Source organism: Propithecus coquereli, unplaced genomic scaffold (genome assembly GCF_000956105.1).
Source record: "Propithecus coquereli isolate 6110/MARCELLA unplaced genomic scaffold, Pcoq_1.0 Scaffold5, whole genome shotgun sequence".
NCBI lineage: Eukaryota > Metazoa > Chordata > Mammalia > Primates > Indriidae > Propithecus > Propithecus coquereli.
The window spans coordinates 5,899,673-5,917,762 of NW_012150840.1; the positions used below are offsets into that span (position 1 = coordinate 5,899,673).

General features: G+C 43.6%; 1 protein-coding gene across 1 annotated transcript in view; it reads left to right on the plus strand.

Annotated features, from left to right (window-relative positions):
• Positions 1-18,090, plus strand: part of FNTB (farnesyltransferase, CAAX box, beta) — a 61,310-nt gene that overhangs the window by 33,280 nt on the left and 9,940 nt on the right. Inside the window, exons 5-9 of the mRNA XM_012656177.1 lie at positions 1,095-1,241; positions 1,347-1,430; positions 5,095-5,181; positions 11,608-11,737; positions 14,346-14,478. Of these exons, the coding sequence (XP_012511631.1) occupies positions 1,095-1,241; positions 1,347-1,430; positions 5,095-5,181; positions 11,608-11,737; positions 14,346-14,478 (581 nt within the window). The remainder of the gene's footprint in view (positions 1-1,094; positions 1,242-1,346; positions 1,431-5,094; positions 5,182-11,607; positions 11,738-14,345; positions 14,479-18,090) is intronic.

The window sequence follows — 18,090 nt, forward strand, 5'->3', positions numbered from 1 at the left end:
TAATTAAAAGTGATGTGGGAAAGCAGTAATGAACTTGTGTCTTCATAGAAATTAACTAAGCTGTGTGGGTTCTCTGGCAGCAGTAGGCAAGAAATAATGAGGCGAAAGAGCCCAGGAAAAGAAGGCCCCCTGAGCACTAGAGACACAGTTGGCAGCTTGTTCTCTTAAATGGAGCTTTCTCCTGATAGGAAGGCAGTGACCCTGCTGAGTTGTGGGGAAACAACTCCGGTGAACTTCAGAGGACCTCGGAGAAATAGGGGCTCTCTTGATTTGCAAGAATGTAACTTCTGGGCGACCTGATGCCATGCTTGGAGGCAAACTCTTGATAAACAGTTTCCCTCAGTGGGAACTGGAGCCTCTTTGAATAAGTGTGAAAACTTCTCCGGAAGCCTGCATACAGTGATACAGTCTCATGGTGTGAGTCAGTGGTGCTTCTCTTGAGTTTGCTGCAGTTGGGGTGGGTATAATGGAAGCTTGCCTCTCTTTCATTCTCCTAGCCCTGGAGGTGGGCTCCATTAAAAACTGGTTTATTACTGGTGGAAGGAAAAGAAATCAGTAGCCCACTGGGGCTCAGGAAGCAGTGGGAGTGAGAAGGCATCTCTTTATGTCCTCATGGGAGGCCGCCCTAGGCAATGGATCTAGACTAGAGCGGTTAGTGTGGAAAGAAGCAGTTGAGCACCAAGTTCTAGGCAAGATTCAAAGCTGGCATGTCCCCAAAGGCAAGGAGGAGGAGGCTGGTACCACAGATCCAGGGAGGCAAATTGAAAAGTCTGGGAAAGGTTTGGTCAAGGAGCATAGGCGACTCCCACCCCCACGTCTGCGAAAGACTGCTGCTCCCAGCCTTGTGTTGCTTGCTTCACGACTGGGCACATGCTAAGTACAGAGCTCAGAGAGGAGGGCATACAAAGCTCCTGAGAGCTGTGGAGAGGGTTAAGCCCTTTGAGAGGGTTATATTCAACAGGTGGGAGGAGAGAGGTTTTTTTCCCCCTTTTGAGGGAGGGAGGATCATTGGAAAGGCCTGGAATTCAGTGGGAATTCAGTGTTTTGAAATTAATGCTTTCTGACTTTGTTTTTCCCTTTGACCGTGTACCTAGTGTGTGTCAGTTCCTGGAGCTGTGCCAAAGCCCAGAAGGTGGCTTTGGAGGGGGCCCTGGTCAGTACCCACACCTGGCCCCCACGTACGCAGCAGTCAATGCGCTGTGCATCATTGGCACCGAGGAGGCCTACGATGTCATTAACAGGTACAGCGAAAGCCGCCAGCAGTGACGGAAACCCAGAGGGGCTCCCTGCATGCCGACACTGCACTGACCGCTGCCTCTCCTGCCTCTGTCCCTTTTGTTCCTCAGAGAGAAGCTTCTTCAATATTTGTACTCGCTGAAGCAACCCGATGGCTCTTTTCTCATGCATGTTGGAGGTGAGGTGGACGTGAGGTGAGTGGGGTTTTTCGCAGGCTGCCGCATCCGTTGACTCTAGAGCTTATCTGCTGTCAGAGACGCCAAGCCTAAGGAACAACACGGGGAAGCTGCTGCTTTGTCTCGTAGAATGACAGGTCAATGACACGGTGTCATAATCATTGCTGATGCGATACAGATGTCCTCAGGTGTCATTATCACTTGACTTCTTTTATGTAAATGTCAAAATACAAGATGGAAACAAAACATGCTTTTGTTTTAAAAATACATTTGTTTGATATAAAATGATACACCACAATGTGACTAACCATATAGTGTAATATAATCTTTCCTCTCCCTGAGATAGGAAGGGAGAAGTCAGGATTCAGAAAATGCTTTTTGAATGAATGTAACAAAATCATGAGAATGTCCCAAGGCGTGTGAGTCGCTCTGGGAGGTGCGGCGATCCTTGTGGGCCAGTAGAGTGCAGTGCAATAAAGTCGCATTAACCGGTTGGTACCAGTTGGCTCAAAACCATTATTTTACTCAAGAAGTGTCTGGTACACCTAGCAAGTAGCTTCCTCACCTGGCAGGAGATTCCTTTTGAGGCATATAGGGAATTCCCTGAATAAGTCATTTCTCAAAGACAGTGGCTCATTGAGATGTTATACCATTTTCTTATTTATTCTGAGAAATACATCATTTGTGAGGTGTCTATATCAAAGTCATTGCCTATGTATAAATGGGTTTGCTTCTACACAAGTTGATTAATATTCTGGCTTAAGCATGTGGCTTAACCATTGGTTTGAAAGTATAGGGGAAGAAAAAATGTGAGCGTAGTGGAGCATAAAACACATTGCAGATAGAAGTAGGTAACAAAGCCGAAAAGGCCTTTAGTAAAAGATTTTCTTCAATCTCTAACTGGTCTATTCAAACCAGAAAATTAGACCAAGTATCTCTATATACCAATAGTTAACTATTGAAGTAAAGCAGTCTTGTGTTGATTCTCCTTAAGGAAAAAGTGAAAAGATATTTTTCCCCTCATGGTCACTACATTTTTATATCTAGTCTATAGATATCCTACCTAAATACACAGTCTTGAAACTTAGCTTTTTAAAACCTACTGAAATTATTTGGCAAAAGTAAAGCATAGCAGATCCGTTTGGTATTTTATCACATACCTTTTACAGTACGATTATTCTTTTTTTTTTTTTTTTTTTAAGACAGAGTCTCACTGTGTTGCCCGGGCTAGAGTGCCGTGGCGTCAGCCTAGCTCACAGCAACTTCACACTCCTGGGCTCAAGCGATCCTCCTGCCTCAGCCTCCCGAGTAGCTGGGACTACAGGCATGCGCCACCATGCCCGGCTAATTTTTTCTATATATATTTTTAGTTGTCCAATTAATTTCTATTTTTAGTAGAGACGGGATCTCACTCTTGCTCAGGCTGGTTTCGAACTCCTGAGCTCAAACAATCCGCCCGCCTCGGCCTCCCAGAGAGCTAGGATTACAGGCGTGAGCCACCGCGCCCGGCCACGATTATTCTTTTATTCATTCCAGCACCAGTTTTTTTCTGTGTTCTTATTCATATCTCCTAGACAAATGCTAGGAGACGTCTCCGATAAAGATGGGTTTGTTCCACTGCAGAGCCATATTCCTCATCCACCCACGCTCTTCTGGTGGAGAGCTTTCTACTTACATAAAGGATTAAAGATGTTAATGACAGAGAAAACCTAGTAGATTGCATCGAGTTGCCTTGCCTTGCCTGGTTCCATTGTTTTCCACTTGGTGTTCCTTTAATTGTCCTTTGCCTGGAAGCATCAGCTGTTGCTCAGGAGTGCTTGTTGGGTGGATTTGACCTGGAGAGAAGCAGCAGTGACTGAGGACGGTTCAGCATCTGGAGGCCAACTTGCCGCCCTTCTGCCTGTATAATCTGGAGCATTCCGTGGGGAAAAGGGGAGGCAGGGATCCAGCATTTGCACAAGTTTACTTGAGAGATTGTGGGTGTGTTCAAGAAACTACAAGTTCAATGTTGAAGTGTAGGGGGCCTCGTGGGCAGGGGAGCAGTGGAGCTGGAGGGGCTGGCTGCAGGCAGGCCGGGGAGCCTGGGGTTTATTCTGATGGGTTTTAAGTAGGGAGTGATGTGATCTGATTTGTAGTTTGTTAGAAGTTCTCTAGCTGCAGTGAATGGATTGTAGTGTTTTAGTAAAAGTCCTCTGATTTCAGGGCTGGAGGGAGGGAGACGGGACAGGAGACTGATCCAGGTAGAAGATAATGGTGGCTTGGATTTGGGTGACAGCAGCGAGGATGGAAAGTAGTGGACAAAGTTGAGACCTGAGATGACTGGGTGGGGGCGGGAGAGGAAATACATGAAAAGGTTGTATTCTGTTGGCTCCCTGTGTCAGTGTGAGATCTGGGACCAGTGTCTTCAGGCATCGTTTCTCAGTTCTTCCATTTATGAGAGGCAAAACCGTATTATAGGCTGCCTCCCCTCTCACAGATCACACTAGGATTCAAGAGCAAATATTTTGAGCCTCACTGAGGGCTCAAGACCTGAAGGAAATTAGATCAGACCTTCGAAGTTAGCTTACGGTAAATGATAACATTTGGCATTGGCATGTAGGACTCTTGTATGCTCCCGATGCCTGCTGCTGGACCTATACTTCCGCTGTGCCTTTGGCCAGCCGGAGCAGTGTTGATAAAAATTGCTGGTAGGATAATAATGCGTGCAGCTTCTGTGGAGATTTCTTTGCAATACCTCAGTAAGTTTGGCTTCATGGTTTGTCTGTCCTGAATAAGATGGAAATTAGACCCTTCTTTTTCCTTGCTTTTATGTTCCTTAGGGAAAGGATTTGGGAGCAATTTGAACAAATAGTTTTTGTCTTCCCCATACTGGATATTTGAAAAGACCATGGAGGGAAAGGAAAGGCAGTCTGTGGTTCCATGACAGAGGGAGAAGCTGAAATAAAATGTGTCCCAGGAAGAACTGGGGCTGGAAGGTGGAAGGATAAGAATTATCTCAAATCAAGTAGGATCATGTTAAAAATATATATATACACACTCCTCTTTTTTCATTAAAATGTGTGTATCTGCATGTGTATTGCTGAGGTGCATGAAATCAAAGCTCTTTCCTCCCTTTGGAGGTTTAAGGAATGTACCTGAGTGGGCTCACCTCCTATCCCTCTTGTTTGGTCGAAGCAGCTGTTTGGGTTTGGTGGCCTGCTTTGGAATATGTGTCTGTTGCATAAAACATATAGAGAACCTTCAATGTGTCCAGGCCATAGACAAACAGAAATCCTGGGTCTGAAACAGTACTGACATCTGAATGAATGAGCATGTTGGAAGTACCTGAATGACACCATGGAGTTGTGGGAACCATTGTAGGTCTTTGAAAGAAGAGCTAAATCCGCTTTTGACATGAATTGATATGGCTATTATTTCCTCTGATGTAGATTTGACCATGTGGAGGTAGGGAGAATAGAATGTCATGTTCTTTCACTGAAGCCATGCCGTGAGCAACTCTATCCAAATAGAATGTCACACCTCTCAGTTGGAGACCCAGGAGGACTGACCGTGTGCCAAGAGTGAGGACAGGAGGTGATTACAGCTTACTAGGCAAGGCGAGCTATCCACCCACGAAGTTCACTGAGCCTCGTTTAGCTCTTCCATAGAGCTTAACCGGTTTCCCCCGTTTTTGTCTTTCCAGAAGCGCATACTGTGCCACCTCGGTCGCCTCTCTGACCAACATCATCACTCCGGACCTCTTTGAGGGCACTGCCGAGTGGATAGCAAGGTGAGGGAGGCCAGGATTTCTCCTGGCCTCTTGCGGAGCAGGTGGTTAAGACTTGACTTTGGAAAAATAAAGACAACGAAAAGGGGCTGGAAGGGAATATAAAATTATAAGAGATATATTAGGGTTATCTAATGACTGTGCATTTAAAAAATACTTAAAAGTTCTTTTTTCCAAACTTTCTTTAATGTTATAGTTTAGATTGGCAAAGATCAAAAACTCTGGTAAACAGTATCAGTGGGAGTCTAAATTGATTTAACCAGTTTGGAGAGCAATTTGGCACTATCTCAAAGGTGCCCTTGGTTGTGAGCCAGGAATTCCACTCCTGCAGAAACACACACATGCATGAAACAGCCAAGCCTAGGACTATTTATAACAGCAGAAAGCTGGGAACAGGTTCAGTCTTCATAAACAGGAGATTGGTTACCTTGCAGTGTAGTCACATTGGAATATGATGTAGCAGTCGAAATGAATGAACTATAGCTACATGTATCAATGTGGAAAAATCTCAAAAACAATATTGAATTGGAAAAAATGCTAAAGAAAACACACAAAAACCCCCACACAGATCAGCACATTTACTTAAAATTTGAAAACATGCAAGACCAATTCTGTATCGTTTATAGCAAGAATCATGTGTAGTAGTAATATAAAAACATGCACAGAAAAGATAAACAGCAAATTCAGGATGGTGGTTACTTCTGGGGAGAGAGCAAAGGAAGTTAGACCAGAAGTCTGCACAGGAGACTTCAACTGCAACAGTTCGTTTCTTTAAAAAAAAAAAAAAAAAAAAGCCTAAAGTGTATATGACTAAATCTAAGGTAGGTGTTAGATCCATGTATGTTCTATATGTTATTTGCTATACTTTCTTGGATCTCTCATACATTTCATAATTTGCAACAAAAGGTATGATGGGATATATATGTTCTATTATGGAATGATAGCTAAGTTATATTGTTTAATTTTTTAAAATTTTGATTTTTAAGTAGTACTTATATAAATATAATTTACTGTGAAACCAGATGACCATATTTACTCTAATCATATTTATTCTTCTCTGTAACTTTCATATTCCTGGAGGTAATATAAATGTCATGAATGTATATGTCATGAATCCATTCCCAAATTCTCTGCCAGAGCTGTACAAAAATTGCTCTGAATGCAGTCAAACACTTCAGGTAATTTTGTGTGTGTACATTCTGGAGTCACCCCTCCTAAAGCCCTCTGCCCTCCTGCTTCAGTCTGCACAGATTGCTCCCAGCTTGCTGCACAGCAGGCATCCAGAAGCTTCCTTTCAGCATGAAATTCATGTCACTTCTCTCCTTTGTTGAAGCCCCAGCTCTTCTTTTGCTTGGTTTACTTACTCATTTTAACGAAACACATACTCCAATAGATCCCCAAAAAGGGTACATGAGAGATACATTTTTAAGATTTTGCATCTTTATTTTAATCTCACACTTGCTTGATAGTTTATTTGGTCAGAGATTTCCAAGTCGAAAATGGTATAAACTGTATTCTTTCTGAATTTTGTAAGCATTGCTCCATTATCTTCTAGCTCCCAGTATCATTGTTAATAAGGCTGATGATAATAAGAACCGGCATTCATTGAGGACTACGTAATGCTCAGTAGGAAGATAGTTATAGTTTAGAGATCGAGAGTAGGCGCTGCCTGGGTTTGGTTCTTTTTTATATTTTATGTTTCTCGGCTGAGATTGCCCATCTTTTTATTCATTATGAATGTATTTTTCTTCCTTGTGGTAAATAATGTAATTATGACATCTCCTTCACATCCTCGTCTGGTTATTTCCACATCTGGGTATCTTGGAATTGTCATGTCACATTTTCCTCTCTGTATGTTGAGTGATTTTTGGATTGTAGGCTGGACGTTGTGATTCCGTTGTAGGTATAATACCACATAATGTTATGGATGCTGTTAGATTGCTCCAAAGGGTGTTGGTGTTTCTTTTTTTGTTTGTTTGTTTTTTTTTTGAGACAGAGTCTCACTCTGTTGCCCGGGCTAGAGTGAGTGCCGTGGCATCAGCCTAGCTCACAGCAACCTCAAACTCCTGGGCTCAAGTGATCCTTCTGCCTCAGCCTCCCAAGTAGCTGGGACTACAGGCATGCTCCACCATGCCCGGCTAATTTTTTCTATATATTTTTAGTTGTCCAATTAATTTCTTTCTAATTTTAGTAGAGGTGGGGGTCTCGCTCTTGCTCAGGCTGGTTTTGAACTCCTGAGCTCAAACAATCCGCCCGCCTCGGCCTCCCAGAGAGCTAGGATTACAGGCGTGAGCCACCGCGCTCGGCTGGTGTTGGTGTTTTTGTTTTAGCAGGCAATCGCCTTGGTGGGACTCAAACCACAAACTGCCACGCCTGGCCTGTAGTGGGCGGTGGCTTCAGGTCTCAATTCTTAGAAGCTGCTTTCCCATTGCCCGATGCGGTTGTGATTTAGAAGACAGGCAGAAACCTGAACTGAGTTTAAAGGTAGAATTTGGTGTTCTCCTTCTTTGACTCTCCTCTTTCTGGATTCTTCCTCACTTCCTGGCCCAGCCTCTTTCTCCTGCCAGAGAGGTGGTTGGCTTTCTATTAGATACCTGATCTTCTGTCGCCCCTGGGTAGCCATGCTCAGGGCAAATGCAATAGGAAAAAAGTGGGGGAGAGGGGAAGGATGAACTCCGTGCTGTTGTCTGCTCCAAGTTTCAAACCCCACCAAAATTTGCTTGCCTCTTTTCAGTCAGCAGAGCCCTTGGGAAGCTGTTCTTTGTTCAGAGTGTATAGCTGTTATTTGCAGGAGGATTGATCTGTTAGGCACTTGGTGGACGTGGAACTCTGACAGCCTGCGTTTGAATCCCAGTTTTGCCATTTATTGTTAGCTTTGTGCCTTGGACAAGTTATTTAACTTCTCTGTGTCCCATAGTTTCCTTAAGTTGAATGATGGGATATTGAATTTTTTATTAAGCTGAAATACAAAGAAATCAAGTGGATTCCACCATGTTCTACTGCCTGGCAGGGCCATTGTGATTCCTAATCCTCCTTGTGTTTTGTTTTGCTTCTCTCTGTTTTCCTCCATCCCATCCCTCTCTAGGGGATTTTGGAATCTTTATTCTTGCTGTTTGGAAACTTCATGATGATGAACCTTAATATGGATCATTTTTCATTCATCGTGCTGGGCACTCAGCAGGCCTCTTCGATTTGGACGTGCACATACTCCGGTACCAAGAAGCTTCGCTATAGTGTTTCTTTGACAATTTCTTCTCTTCCATTTTCTGTTTACTCTTTTTTAATAACATCCTGTTAGTAGGATTGATCTTTTAATTTTTCAAAGTATTTTTTTTGTTTCCCATCTTTTAATCCTTCTTGTACTTTCTGAGAGATTCCCTTATCATTTATCTTCTAATCCTTTGAGTTTGTTTTTGTTGTCATTGTCATCATTTCTTGTTGTTGTTGTTATTTATTTATTTATTTTGTTTGGGACAGGGTCTCGCTTTGTTGCCCAGGCTGGAGTGCAGTGGTGTCATCGTAGGTCATCGCAGCCTCAATTCCTGGGCTCAGGTGATCCTCTTTCCTCAGCCTCCCAAGCAGCTAGGACTACAGGCATGTCCCACTGCACCTGGCTAATTTTTAAATTTTTTTCTGTGGTGACGGAGTCTGGCTATATGGAGTCTGGCTGGTGTTGAACTCCTGGCCTCCAGTGATCCTCCCACTTCAGCCTCTCAAACTGTTGAGTTTTTATTTCTGTAATCCCATTTTTAATTTTCCGGAGCTCAGTTTTCTCCCGAGTGCTTATTTTTTATATTTTGTTGTTTTAGGGATATGTTACCTTTGCAGTATTCTTACTTCATATAATATTTTTTTGTAAAGATTTAACTTTTAAAATTTTTCTTCTGCTTCTGCAATATTTCTTCCAATTTATTTTTGTTTGTGGTGTCTTTCTCTTCCATGTCAGAGACTTCGCTCAAATATCTGGTGCTTCACAGCTGTCTGTTCATATTTGAGTCCAGCACTGAAAAGCTGATGGGGAGCTATGTTCAAGGGTGGGCTACGACCCAGCTAGTCATTGGAGGGAATTCTCATATATCAATATCGTAGGGTTTTTTTCCTTGGGCTTACCAGTTTCCCTAGGGAGAAATCTTTTAGATTCCTGCTTGGGGTATGAAGCTGACAGCCAGCTTTGTGAGATGCTAGTAGGGAAGGGGGCTGAGGGTGTTTGTGTTCAGATTATACATTCTCATTTAACCCCCTTGTTTGGTGCAGTGCCTCCCTCCTCTCAGCTTGGAATCCAGGTCCTTTTGACTAAACCCCTGAAACCTCCCATCTTCTGCTGGGTTTGAGGAGGGAACCCGGAGATCTGATTCTTATATAAGTTTGCAACCAATGAACTTGGTTCAAACTCATCTCACTTTTAGAGGTATCTTGTGTCTCTAATCTATGAGCCTTTCATTGGAGCAAATCACCTTGCTTTTTTTGTTGCCTCTCCCCCACCTCCACCCTTCGGCTAGGGAGAGTTTCTCTCTTCTGCTAAGTTGGTTACTTCTTATCCTCCTCCTTTTCTAGCTTTCAAAATGTTGTTATCTCCTCTCTGTGTTCATATCCTCTCTGTTCTCTTTACCTTGTGGGTTTATCCATTTTTAAAATCCTATACTTTCGTTTTACTGGGCTCTTATGTTATAGTTAGCTAGAAGACACTCCCAAAGAATTTTACTAAATGAAAAAAAGCAAGGTGCAGCGTGTATCATATGCTCCCATCTACGTAAAAACAGAGGGAAGGAAAGTAACATATATGCATATCTTGTGTTTGTGTGTGTGGTGGGGGGAGATGTGTGTGTAGACAAAGACTGGGATGCAGAAACTGACAGTCATGGCTGGTGAGAGGGATGAGGAGGCCAGGGTGGGCAGGAAACCTTTTCATTATTCTATGCTTTTAAAAGTTTGGACTTTTTAGTTGAAATGGTAATGCTCATTAAAAAAAAAAAAAGACCAAGAAAAAATTTTAAGAGGTTCCTTGCATATTTTTCATTCATCACACCTTTCAAACTTGAGCTCTTCCTGCACTCCAAGTAGCCACATGCACTGAAGTGCACCGGAAACAAAACTTTGGGGCACATGTTTGTGCGGTGATGGAGGGTAGGGGACAGAGGCTGCTAAAGAATCTGTACAGCAAGTGGTAGCTGATCTTTGACACTGCGGTCTGCACTGCTGATCTCCCTGGGCCTGGATCCTCTCTGGAAAGTTCCCAAGATGCCAGGCCTCTAGGGAGAGGTGCCCAGAAGACAGGAAGGTATTCCTGCTAACTTTCTCTCCTACCCGACGTTCTACTGGTTTTTGGACGAGGTGCCCATGACCTGTGCACCTGTACTACAGGGGGATTGTGAGGCAGATTCACCTCTAAGAAATGCGACTCTACACAAATAATTAGAGGTAGTTGGAAGTAAAGTTCTACATTGTTTAATGAAGATATACCTAAAAGAAAATTTTATTTCACAGATGAAATATGTTTATTATAGACAAGCAAAAAAGAGGAAACCTAAAACACTTGTAATCCACCACCAAAAGATAGCCACTCTTTTGGCATTTATCTTTCAGAATCCTGGCAATGAAATCATACAGTTCATTATCATTTGATAAACTTCTTTCATATATTTGGAATATCTTTAAATATACTTCTCTAGCATCATTTGAAATGGCTCTGTAGTATTCTGTTGCATAGATATACCATAATTTACATAACCAGTCCTCTGTTGTTGAATTTCTAAGTTGTTTTTAACATTTCACTGTTATAAATTAGAATACAGTAAACATTCTTACAGTCTGATCTTTGGACACATTCTTATTTTGTAAGATTAATGCCTGGAAATGGCCCTGTATTGCTGGGCTAAAGATTATGCATGTTTTTGTGACTAGAAAATACATTCTTAATATATACTTTAACCCCAAATAATAATAATGATAGATGGATGATTTGAATATGTAGGAAATTATAATTTTTAAAATAGTTTCATTTTGAATAGTATAAAAGTTCATTATGGAAACTTTTTGAGAATAGAGAAAAACAAGACGGAAAAATATTACCAATACACCTGCCCTCAAAGATCACCAGAATTGGCAATTATTTTCCAATTTTATTTTAACCTGGTGGTTATCATACTATATGTGATTTTCATAACTTTTTTTCAGAATAATTGAATTACTATGTTTCTTACATAAGTAGACTGTTTCTAAGCTTCTGGGTTTTATTTATTTACTTATTCATTTTGCTCATTTATTTATGTGGAAAAGGCTTATCCAAAAGTTAATTAGTTGGCCTGTTTGCACTCATAGTTGTGACGGCTTCTGCCTTCATCTGAGCGAACTTTCTCTGCCACCTGGGAAGGTCCTGCACTTGTGTGCATCCACTCACTGACCACTATGCTTTTCTCAATCTCTTCTTAGGTGTCAGAACTGGGAAGGTGGCATTGGTGGGGTGCCAGGGATGGAAGCACACGGTGGCTATACTTTCTGTGGCCTGGCCGCGCTGGTAATCCTCAAGAAGGAACGTTCCTTGAACTTGAAGAGCTTGTTAGTAAGTATCTGTTCAGCTGTCTCCCTGTCAGGCCCCGGGTCACTGGTGATGTGACCGTACTCAGATACGCAGGCTTCAGGGAGGGTGTGGCTGGGGGAAGGGCTGACAGGGCTCTAGCCTTGAGCTTACCAACTACAAGTCCTAGGATGAAGCTTTAGATGTGGTTGTTGGAGCTCTGAGCATTGGAACAACTGCTCTGTCTCAGCTCCCTTCTTGCCTTCTGATCTTCCTTAGAACTTTCTACATAGTGTGTTAGGCCAACTCCAGATGTTCTGCAGACACCTGGTGTGAGCTGGAGTACCTTCCCCACGCTTCACTCTCTTAGAATTAGAGGTTATCATGCATCTTAGAAAGAATCTTCTAAGAGGAAAAGTTATGGGAAGAGCTTTGAAGCATTTTGAAGCCCAGCTTTTATTACCTGCTGTACGGTGTGAACATTTAGTACCTACATTTAAACGAGTTCTCCAGGCAGAGTTGGGTAGTTGCATTGAGAAGGCAGCCCAAGCATTTATGTCTGGACCCCAAGCTACTGGCATTATTGAGAATGAACTCAGAAAGCAGCCAACTTCCGGGAGAAAGATCAGTGGGCCATGGCCTAGTGCACAAACACACACACACACACACACACACACCCCACGGCCACCAAGGAAAAGGTATTCCCCCTTGTGTCATCTGGGCAGTGTGCACTCCCAACCATGACCTCAAAGCATGTATCAGCTGCAACTGACGGGGAGCTCCTGTCCCTGAGTTCGCACGCTGCTGTCGTGCGGCCCGTCCTGAGCTAATTTCTTTTGCACTCTGTAGAGAACTCAGAGTTTTGCCCTTAATTTCGGGAAGACTCCCTGAGCCAACTCTTCTTAAAGCTTTTTGGAAGGCTTGAAAGTTTGTGCCACAACAGCCAATTTTGTGCACTGGGCTTAGAGTTTATCAGACATTTTAAAAATCTAATCAACAACAAGGGATGAAACATAAAAGTCCCATTGCCCACGCGGAAACACGCGGAAACAAGGAATATAATTAGTGAATGCCTAAGTTATAATGACAATATTCTAGATTTGAACACTGCCCTTATTGTTTCCTAGATATGGGATCTTGGGCAAATTGTCTAATCTGTTTTAGCTTGAGGGTTTTTTTGTTTGTTTGTATATTTTTTCCTTTTATAAGGTAGGCTAACAATCCTATTCTTTGAAGGTTAAAGGAGAGAATGTGTATTAACAGCCTGGCACATAGTAGGTGCTTAATAAATGTTAATGTCCCTCTTACCCAAACTACTCCATTCCCTCCATTTGCTTTGGGAGAACTAGGACCCGTATCTGAAGGATTTTATGAATTCATATAGCCAAGGAAACAGAGCAAACTCATGGGTTCAGGTACTTGAAAAAATAAATTAGTCTGACCTAAAAACACTTGAGCTATGTGGTAAGTAAAAATGAAGAATGGACCCCCCACTGTATTTCCTGCTGCTTTTCTTGAGAAATGCTTAGCCCACTTTCATCCGATGGCAGCATCCCTAAAGCACTGGTTCATTTAAGACCAATTGAGGCTATGTTAGCACCTGAGCCTGCAGTGCAGGGCTTTCTGTCTTTAAGAATTTGGGAACATGACCCTCTGTGGGTGGGTGTCGCCTTGAACAGGAATGCAGTTTAAACTGGACAACTGTTAAGGGAGAGCCAGACCCCTCTTCCATCGAGGGTCCCTACTGGCCGCTTTCAGGAACTCAATCTAGTAAGGCTTGGGACACAGGAGCAACATCCTGCCCGGTACCCAGTCGGCTCAGCGAGGCAGCTCTGCGAGCCCAGGGCTGGTGGCTAGAACTGCCTGGCAGGTCTGGGAGGGACACGGAAGTGCCGTTATCTGCTCAGCCAGTTGGTTCTGCTCGTTCCCTCTCGCTCCTAGAGGCCAAACCCATGACTATCTTGATGTTTGTAGTAGAGTGTGTTCAGAAAACTTGGAGATAAAAGCGGGATGGCGGTGTCATGTGTGACCACTGAGTGACATCAAGAGCTATGTTATAGCTTCAAAGTAAAAGATTTTCTTCTATCAGCCATCGACTGGGCAGAGTCATCATTTGGTAATCAGGACAAATGGCTTCAGCTTCCAGTCACGCTAGCGACTTGCTATGAGACTGTGGGTAAATTTCCCCAGGTGCCAAGTTAAAAGGAACAGTTTGAGATCATCTGATGAGATAGAGCATAAAGCTCCATTTATCTGCCTTTAATAAACTTCCCTGAGCAAGGAATTGATGAGAAATGAGCCACTGGTGGTCTAGCCTTAAATTTCCTATTTAAGCCATGTTTATTAAGAGACTTTGCAGGTCTCCTTACAAACCAGCTTGGCCTCTTTATCCTCTCAGCATCAGCACAGCTTTAGAACCTGGGGGAAGGTAGTTGTCTGCTAGGCACGGAGCAGAGATCAATGCTGGTTGCTCCAGAGGGTCAGCTTAAATGCTGCACTCTACGTCTGCAGCCAGGAGTGGGGAGCAAAGGGAAGAAAATCGAAGCACTGAAAGTTGAGTGCCAAGAGACCGGAGGCCTCTGGAGATCCTATCTTGCTGGATTTTTGTGTCTCTTTTAGCCTACAACTGCCTCTCCCATCTGTCTCTCCTCAGCAATGGGTGACGAGCCGGCAGATGCGATTTGAAGGAGGATTTCAGGGCCGCTGCAACAAGCTGGTGGACGGCTGCTACTCCTTCTGGCAGGCGGGGCTCCTGCCCCTGCTCCACCGTGCACTGCACGCCCAAGGTGAGCGGGGGGAGCCGTGAGCTGGGCTGAGCGATTTCCCTCGGTGGTTGACCAGGTCCAAAAGCTAGAGTGCTTTTTAGAAGGGTGGAAATGAGCTCTGTCTGTCCTGGATTGGGGGTGCCCAGTGTGGAACCTCCTGCCCTGGGCCGTGCACATGCAGAATAAGGTTTGGTTCCAGTGGTTTAGTTTCGTTCATTGCTGCTTTAAACTGGCTGTGGCAAAGTGAGCTCCCTTTTAAACTGCTAGGGAGGAGGTGGAGATGCTGCTTCTGTGTTATCTGGAGGGAGCAGCCCACTCCCGTCCTGGGCCCTATGTAGGGCAGCTGCCACCTTGGCTGGAGGTGAAGCCACAGGTTCCAACACAGAGCTGTGTATTGGTTGTGTCAGAGCTGAAAACCCACGCTGTGCACCTGGTCGCAGCAGCGACAGGAAGAGCAGTTCATAAAGGAGTAGAGAACAGAACCAGTGGAGAAAGGACTCACCATGTCTGGCTGGCTGCCATGTTGTTACTATTAGAAATGTTTTATTTCAAATTCATTGAACAAGCCTACATGTGAGTTTGTTCCACCTGTACTGCTGGAGTAGAGAAACCCCTGGTTGTTTCTGTGGGGTCTCAACTGGGATGGAGAGCTGAAGGAGTCAGATAGCAAAAGCTCTGGGAATGGTGGCTCCTTGTCTCTTGAAACCGCAGACTGCCTGCTGGCTCCTGAGTCATCTTTCTCACTTACTTTACCTGAGAACAGGGTGTCTCTGAGGAAACTGGTGGGACGGGGGCGGTCACGGTGCCCTGCTGGTAGCTGATGTGTTCCTGGAGTGGATCCCTTGGCCCAGATAGAAGCTGTTGTTTGGACTTAGTTGAGTAACGAATTGCTCAAATGTAAAAGATGAGATTCTTTTCTTCTGCCCCTCCCCACAGTTTTTTTCTTGTTGGTTCTTTCTGAGCCGCATTCTTTAGTTTCTTACTTTCCTTTGACTTGAGTTGTGGCCACTTTTGATACTGAATTAAAGTAAGCAGAGTCTCTGTCCTGTCTTCCTGGCCGGGGGCCACCAGGCTTTAGGTCTCGGAGCGTTGAGGTATGTAATTCCCGACTCTGGAGCCTACACGTCTCTGGTTGACCACTGGCAGGAAAGTCAGGAGCTCCCCAAGAACCCAATGTTTCCAAAACAGAACTAAGTTGGGGTTTTGGTGATCTCTTTCTTTAGAACTGGTAAGGTCAAGCACCTGGTAAAACTGTCAGTCTTACCAAGCTGTCCCTGGCAGGGATCAGATGCAGTAGTTCTGCAATGCCAGAACACCTGGAGCTCTGCCTGGCAAAGTCTTCCGGGGGGGCCGCTGGTTGATATTTTGTTTATTGCAGCACAAGTTCTGGAGGACTTAGTCACATTCAAAGCTTTGCCTGTGAATCTTGGTGCTTCCAACTTTTTTCATTGCCTGGGAGAAGGCCCATGTTGGGCCCGAGGCTCACCTGCTTCTCAGACAGAGTGAGTTTCTTGGACTTGGGACAGACAGGGGTCTGGGAAGAAGGGAAGTGCTTTGAGTGGTGGGCAAAATACAGACTTTGGAAGTGAAAGGAGATGCAGTGTAGAAAGATATTTGCAATATATTGTGATCTTATCAAAGCAGTATGTGTGTAATCCCATTTTTTTAGTGAAATTGACTCCAAAAATCAATCGAAAGTATCTGGGATGTGAAATCATAGGTGGTGTTTGTTTTCTTTCTTGCTTGTGTTTCCTCGTTTTTCTACAATTGATGTGTATTTCTTGCATAAAGAAAAACAAAAGGTATTTAACAAAAGAAATTCTATAAACAAAACAAGTAGCAAGTTGGGAAAAATATTTGTCACAAATGATGAAGAGCTAATTTCCTTCATATGAAGAAAAGCGTACAAATCAATAGAAATGGAACAGCAACCCAGCCAAAAAACAGGCAAAGGATCTAAACAGACAGCTCTCCTCAAAATAACTGTTCTTACTTTTTCTACTACAACTGCTATGATTACTGGTAGCTGAGACTCTATGCGCTGTGTGCCAGAGACTATGTGGCGTATTTCACTTATATTTTCTCACTTGATCCTCAGAACAACCATAGGAAATAGGCCCCATCGTTATCTCCATTTGACAGATGACGAAACAAAGTGTAGGGAGGCTACGTGACTTGCTTTATAATCCTGATGGCACCCCCGAGGGTCAGTGGGTGGTTGTGTGACTCCGGCCTAGCTGGTGTCAGAGCCCTGCCCTGCTTGTCACCACTACAGATGGCCATGAATCCAACGAAAGTTGTTCAGCTCACTCATAGATATGGAAATGCAAATCACAACAGTGAAACTATTTTTATTATCGGAGATTAAAAAACTTGATACCCTCTATAGGGGAGAATGTGGGAAAATAGGCACTTTTGTCCTGTTAGAATGTGGATAGGTAAATCGTTTTTTGGAAGGAAGTTTGGAGATAAATCTGTTTAAATTATAAGCACACTTACTCTTTGAACCCAGCAAGTGCACTGTCAGGAATTTACCTGCAGAGATATCAGCAAAGGATTTATATTGAACTGGACTTTTATGACAAACAACCTAAGTGAATATCAAAATGTTAAGGGTCAGCCAGGAGCGGTGGCTTATGCCTGTAGTCCCAGCTGCTCAGGAGGCTGAGATAGGAGGATCACTTGAGTCTGGGAGTTTGAGGCTTCAGTGAGCTATGATCAGCCACTGCTTTCTAGCCTGGGTGACAGAGTAAAAAGAAAAGTTAAGGGTTAAATAAATTATGATGATCTCTCCAAACAATAGCTGCATACAATGGGCTGATATGGAGAGGAAAGCTCTCCAAGATCCCACATGAAGTGTAGGAAGCTGGGCCTGGAGCAGTCCCTGTGCACACAGGCTGGGGTGTACACAGTTTTCCTGGAAGCCTGCACAAAACCCCTGTAACAGTGGGTACCTTTGGGAGAAGGGTAGGAGGCCAAGGAATGGAGACTGACTTTTTAAATTTTATATCCTTGTGTATTATTTGGTAAATGAACAAATACATTTTTTAAAGGCATTGAGCATATTGCTGACTAAAAAGGGGGAAAAAGTCTCAACACGGTGCAGGGCACAAGTCTAGTTCATATCCTGACTCGGCAAGTGACCATCAGTAGTTCTGTGCTGATGACTACCTTCCACGTGTGGAAGACAGTACTTGAGTAGAAGAATAAATTATTATTAATAGCTTAAAAATATGAAATGCTGACTAAATCAGTGAGTTATTTTGTTTTTGTGGAGCAATAAGAAAGCAGCAGAACCGTGAATTTCTCTCGGGCTTGATAGTTACTGGCTTCCTGTATGTTCTTCGGGATAGTCCCCTAGGTCTTGTCCACCTGTGAAGTTGAGCTACAGATGGCTGCACCTGTCAGTTACGGTTTGGAAAGATTTGATTTCTTAGATAAAAGGAACCTTTGAAATGCAAAATGACATTATAATGGGGATCTGTAATTTAAGGAAAAGACAGAAAGGATTTAAAAGGCTGACTCCAGTGCACAGTTATCACCCTGTAATCTGTCTCCCTTCATCTTGCTGTGATTCGTGTGCCGGTATCCAAATGCAGGATATCTGCAAGCTCCTTATAGAGTTCGTGAACT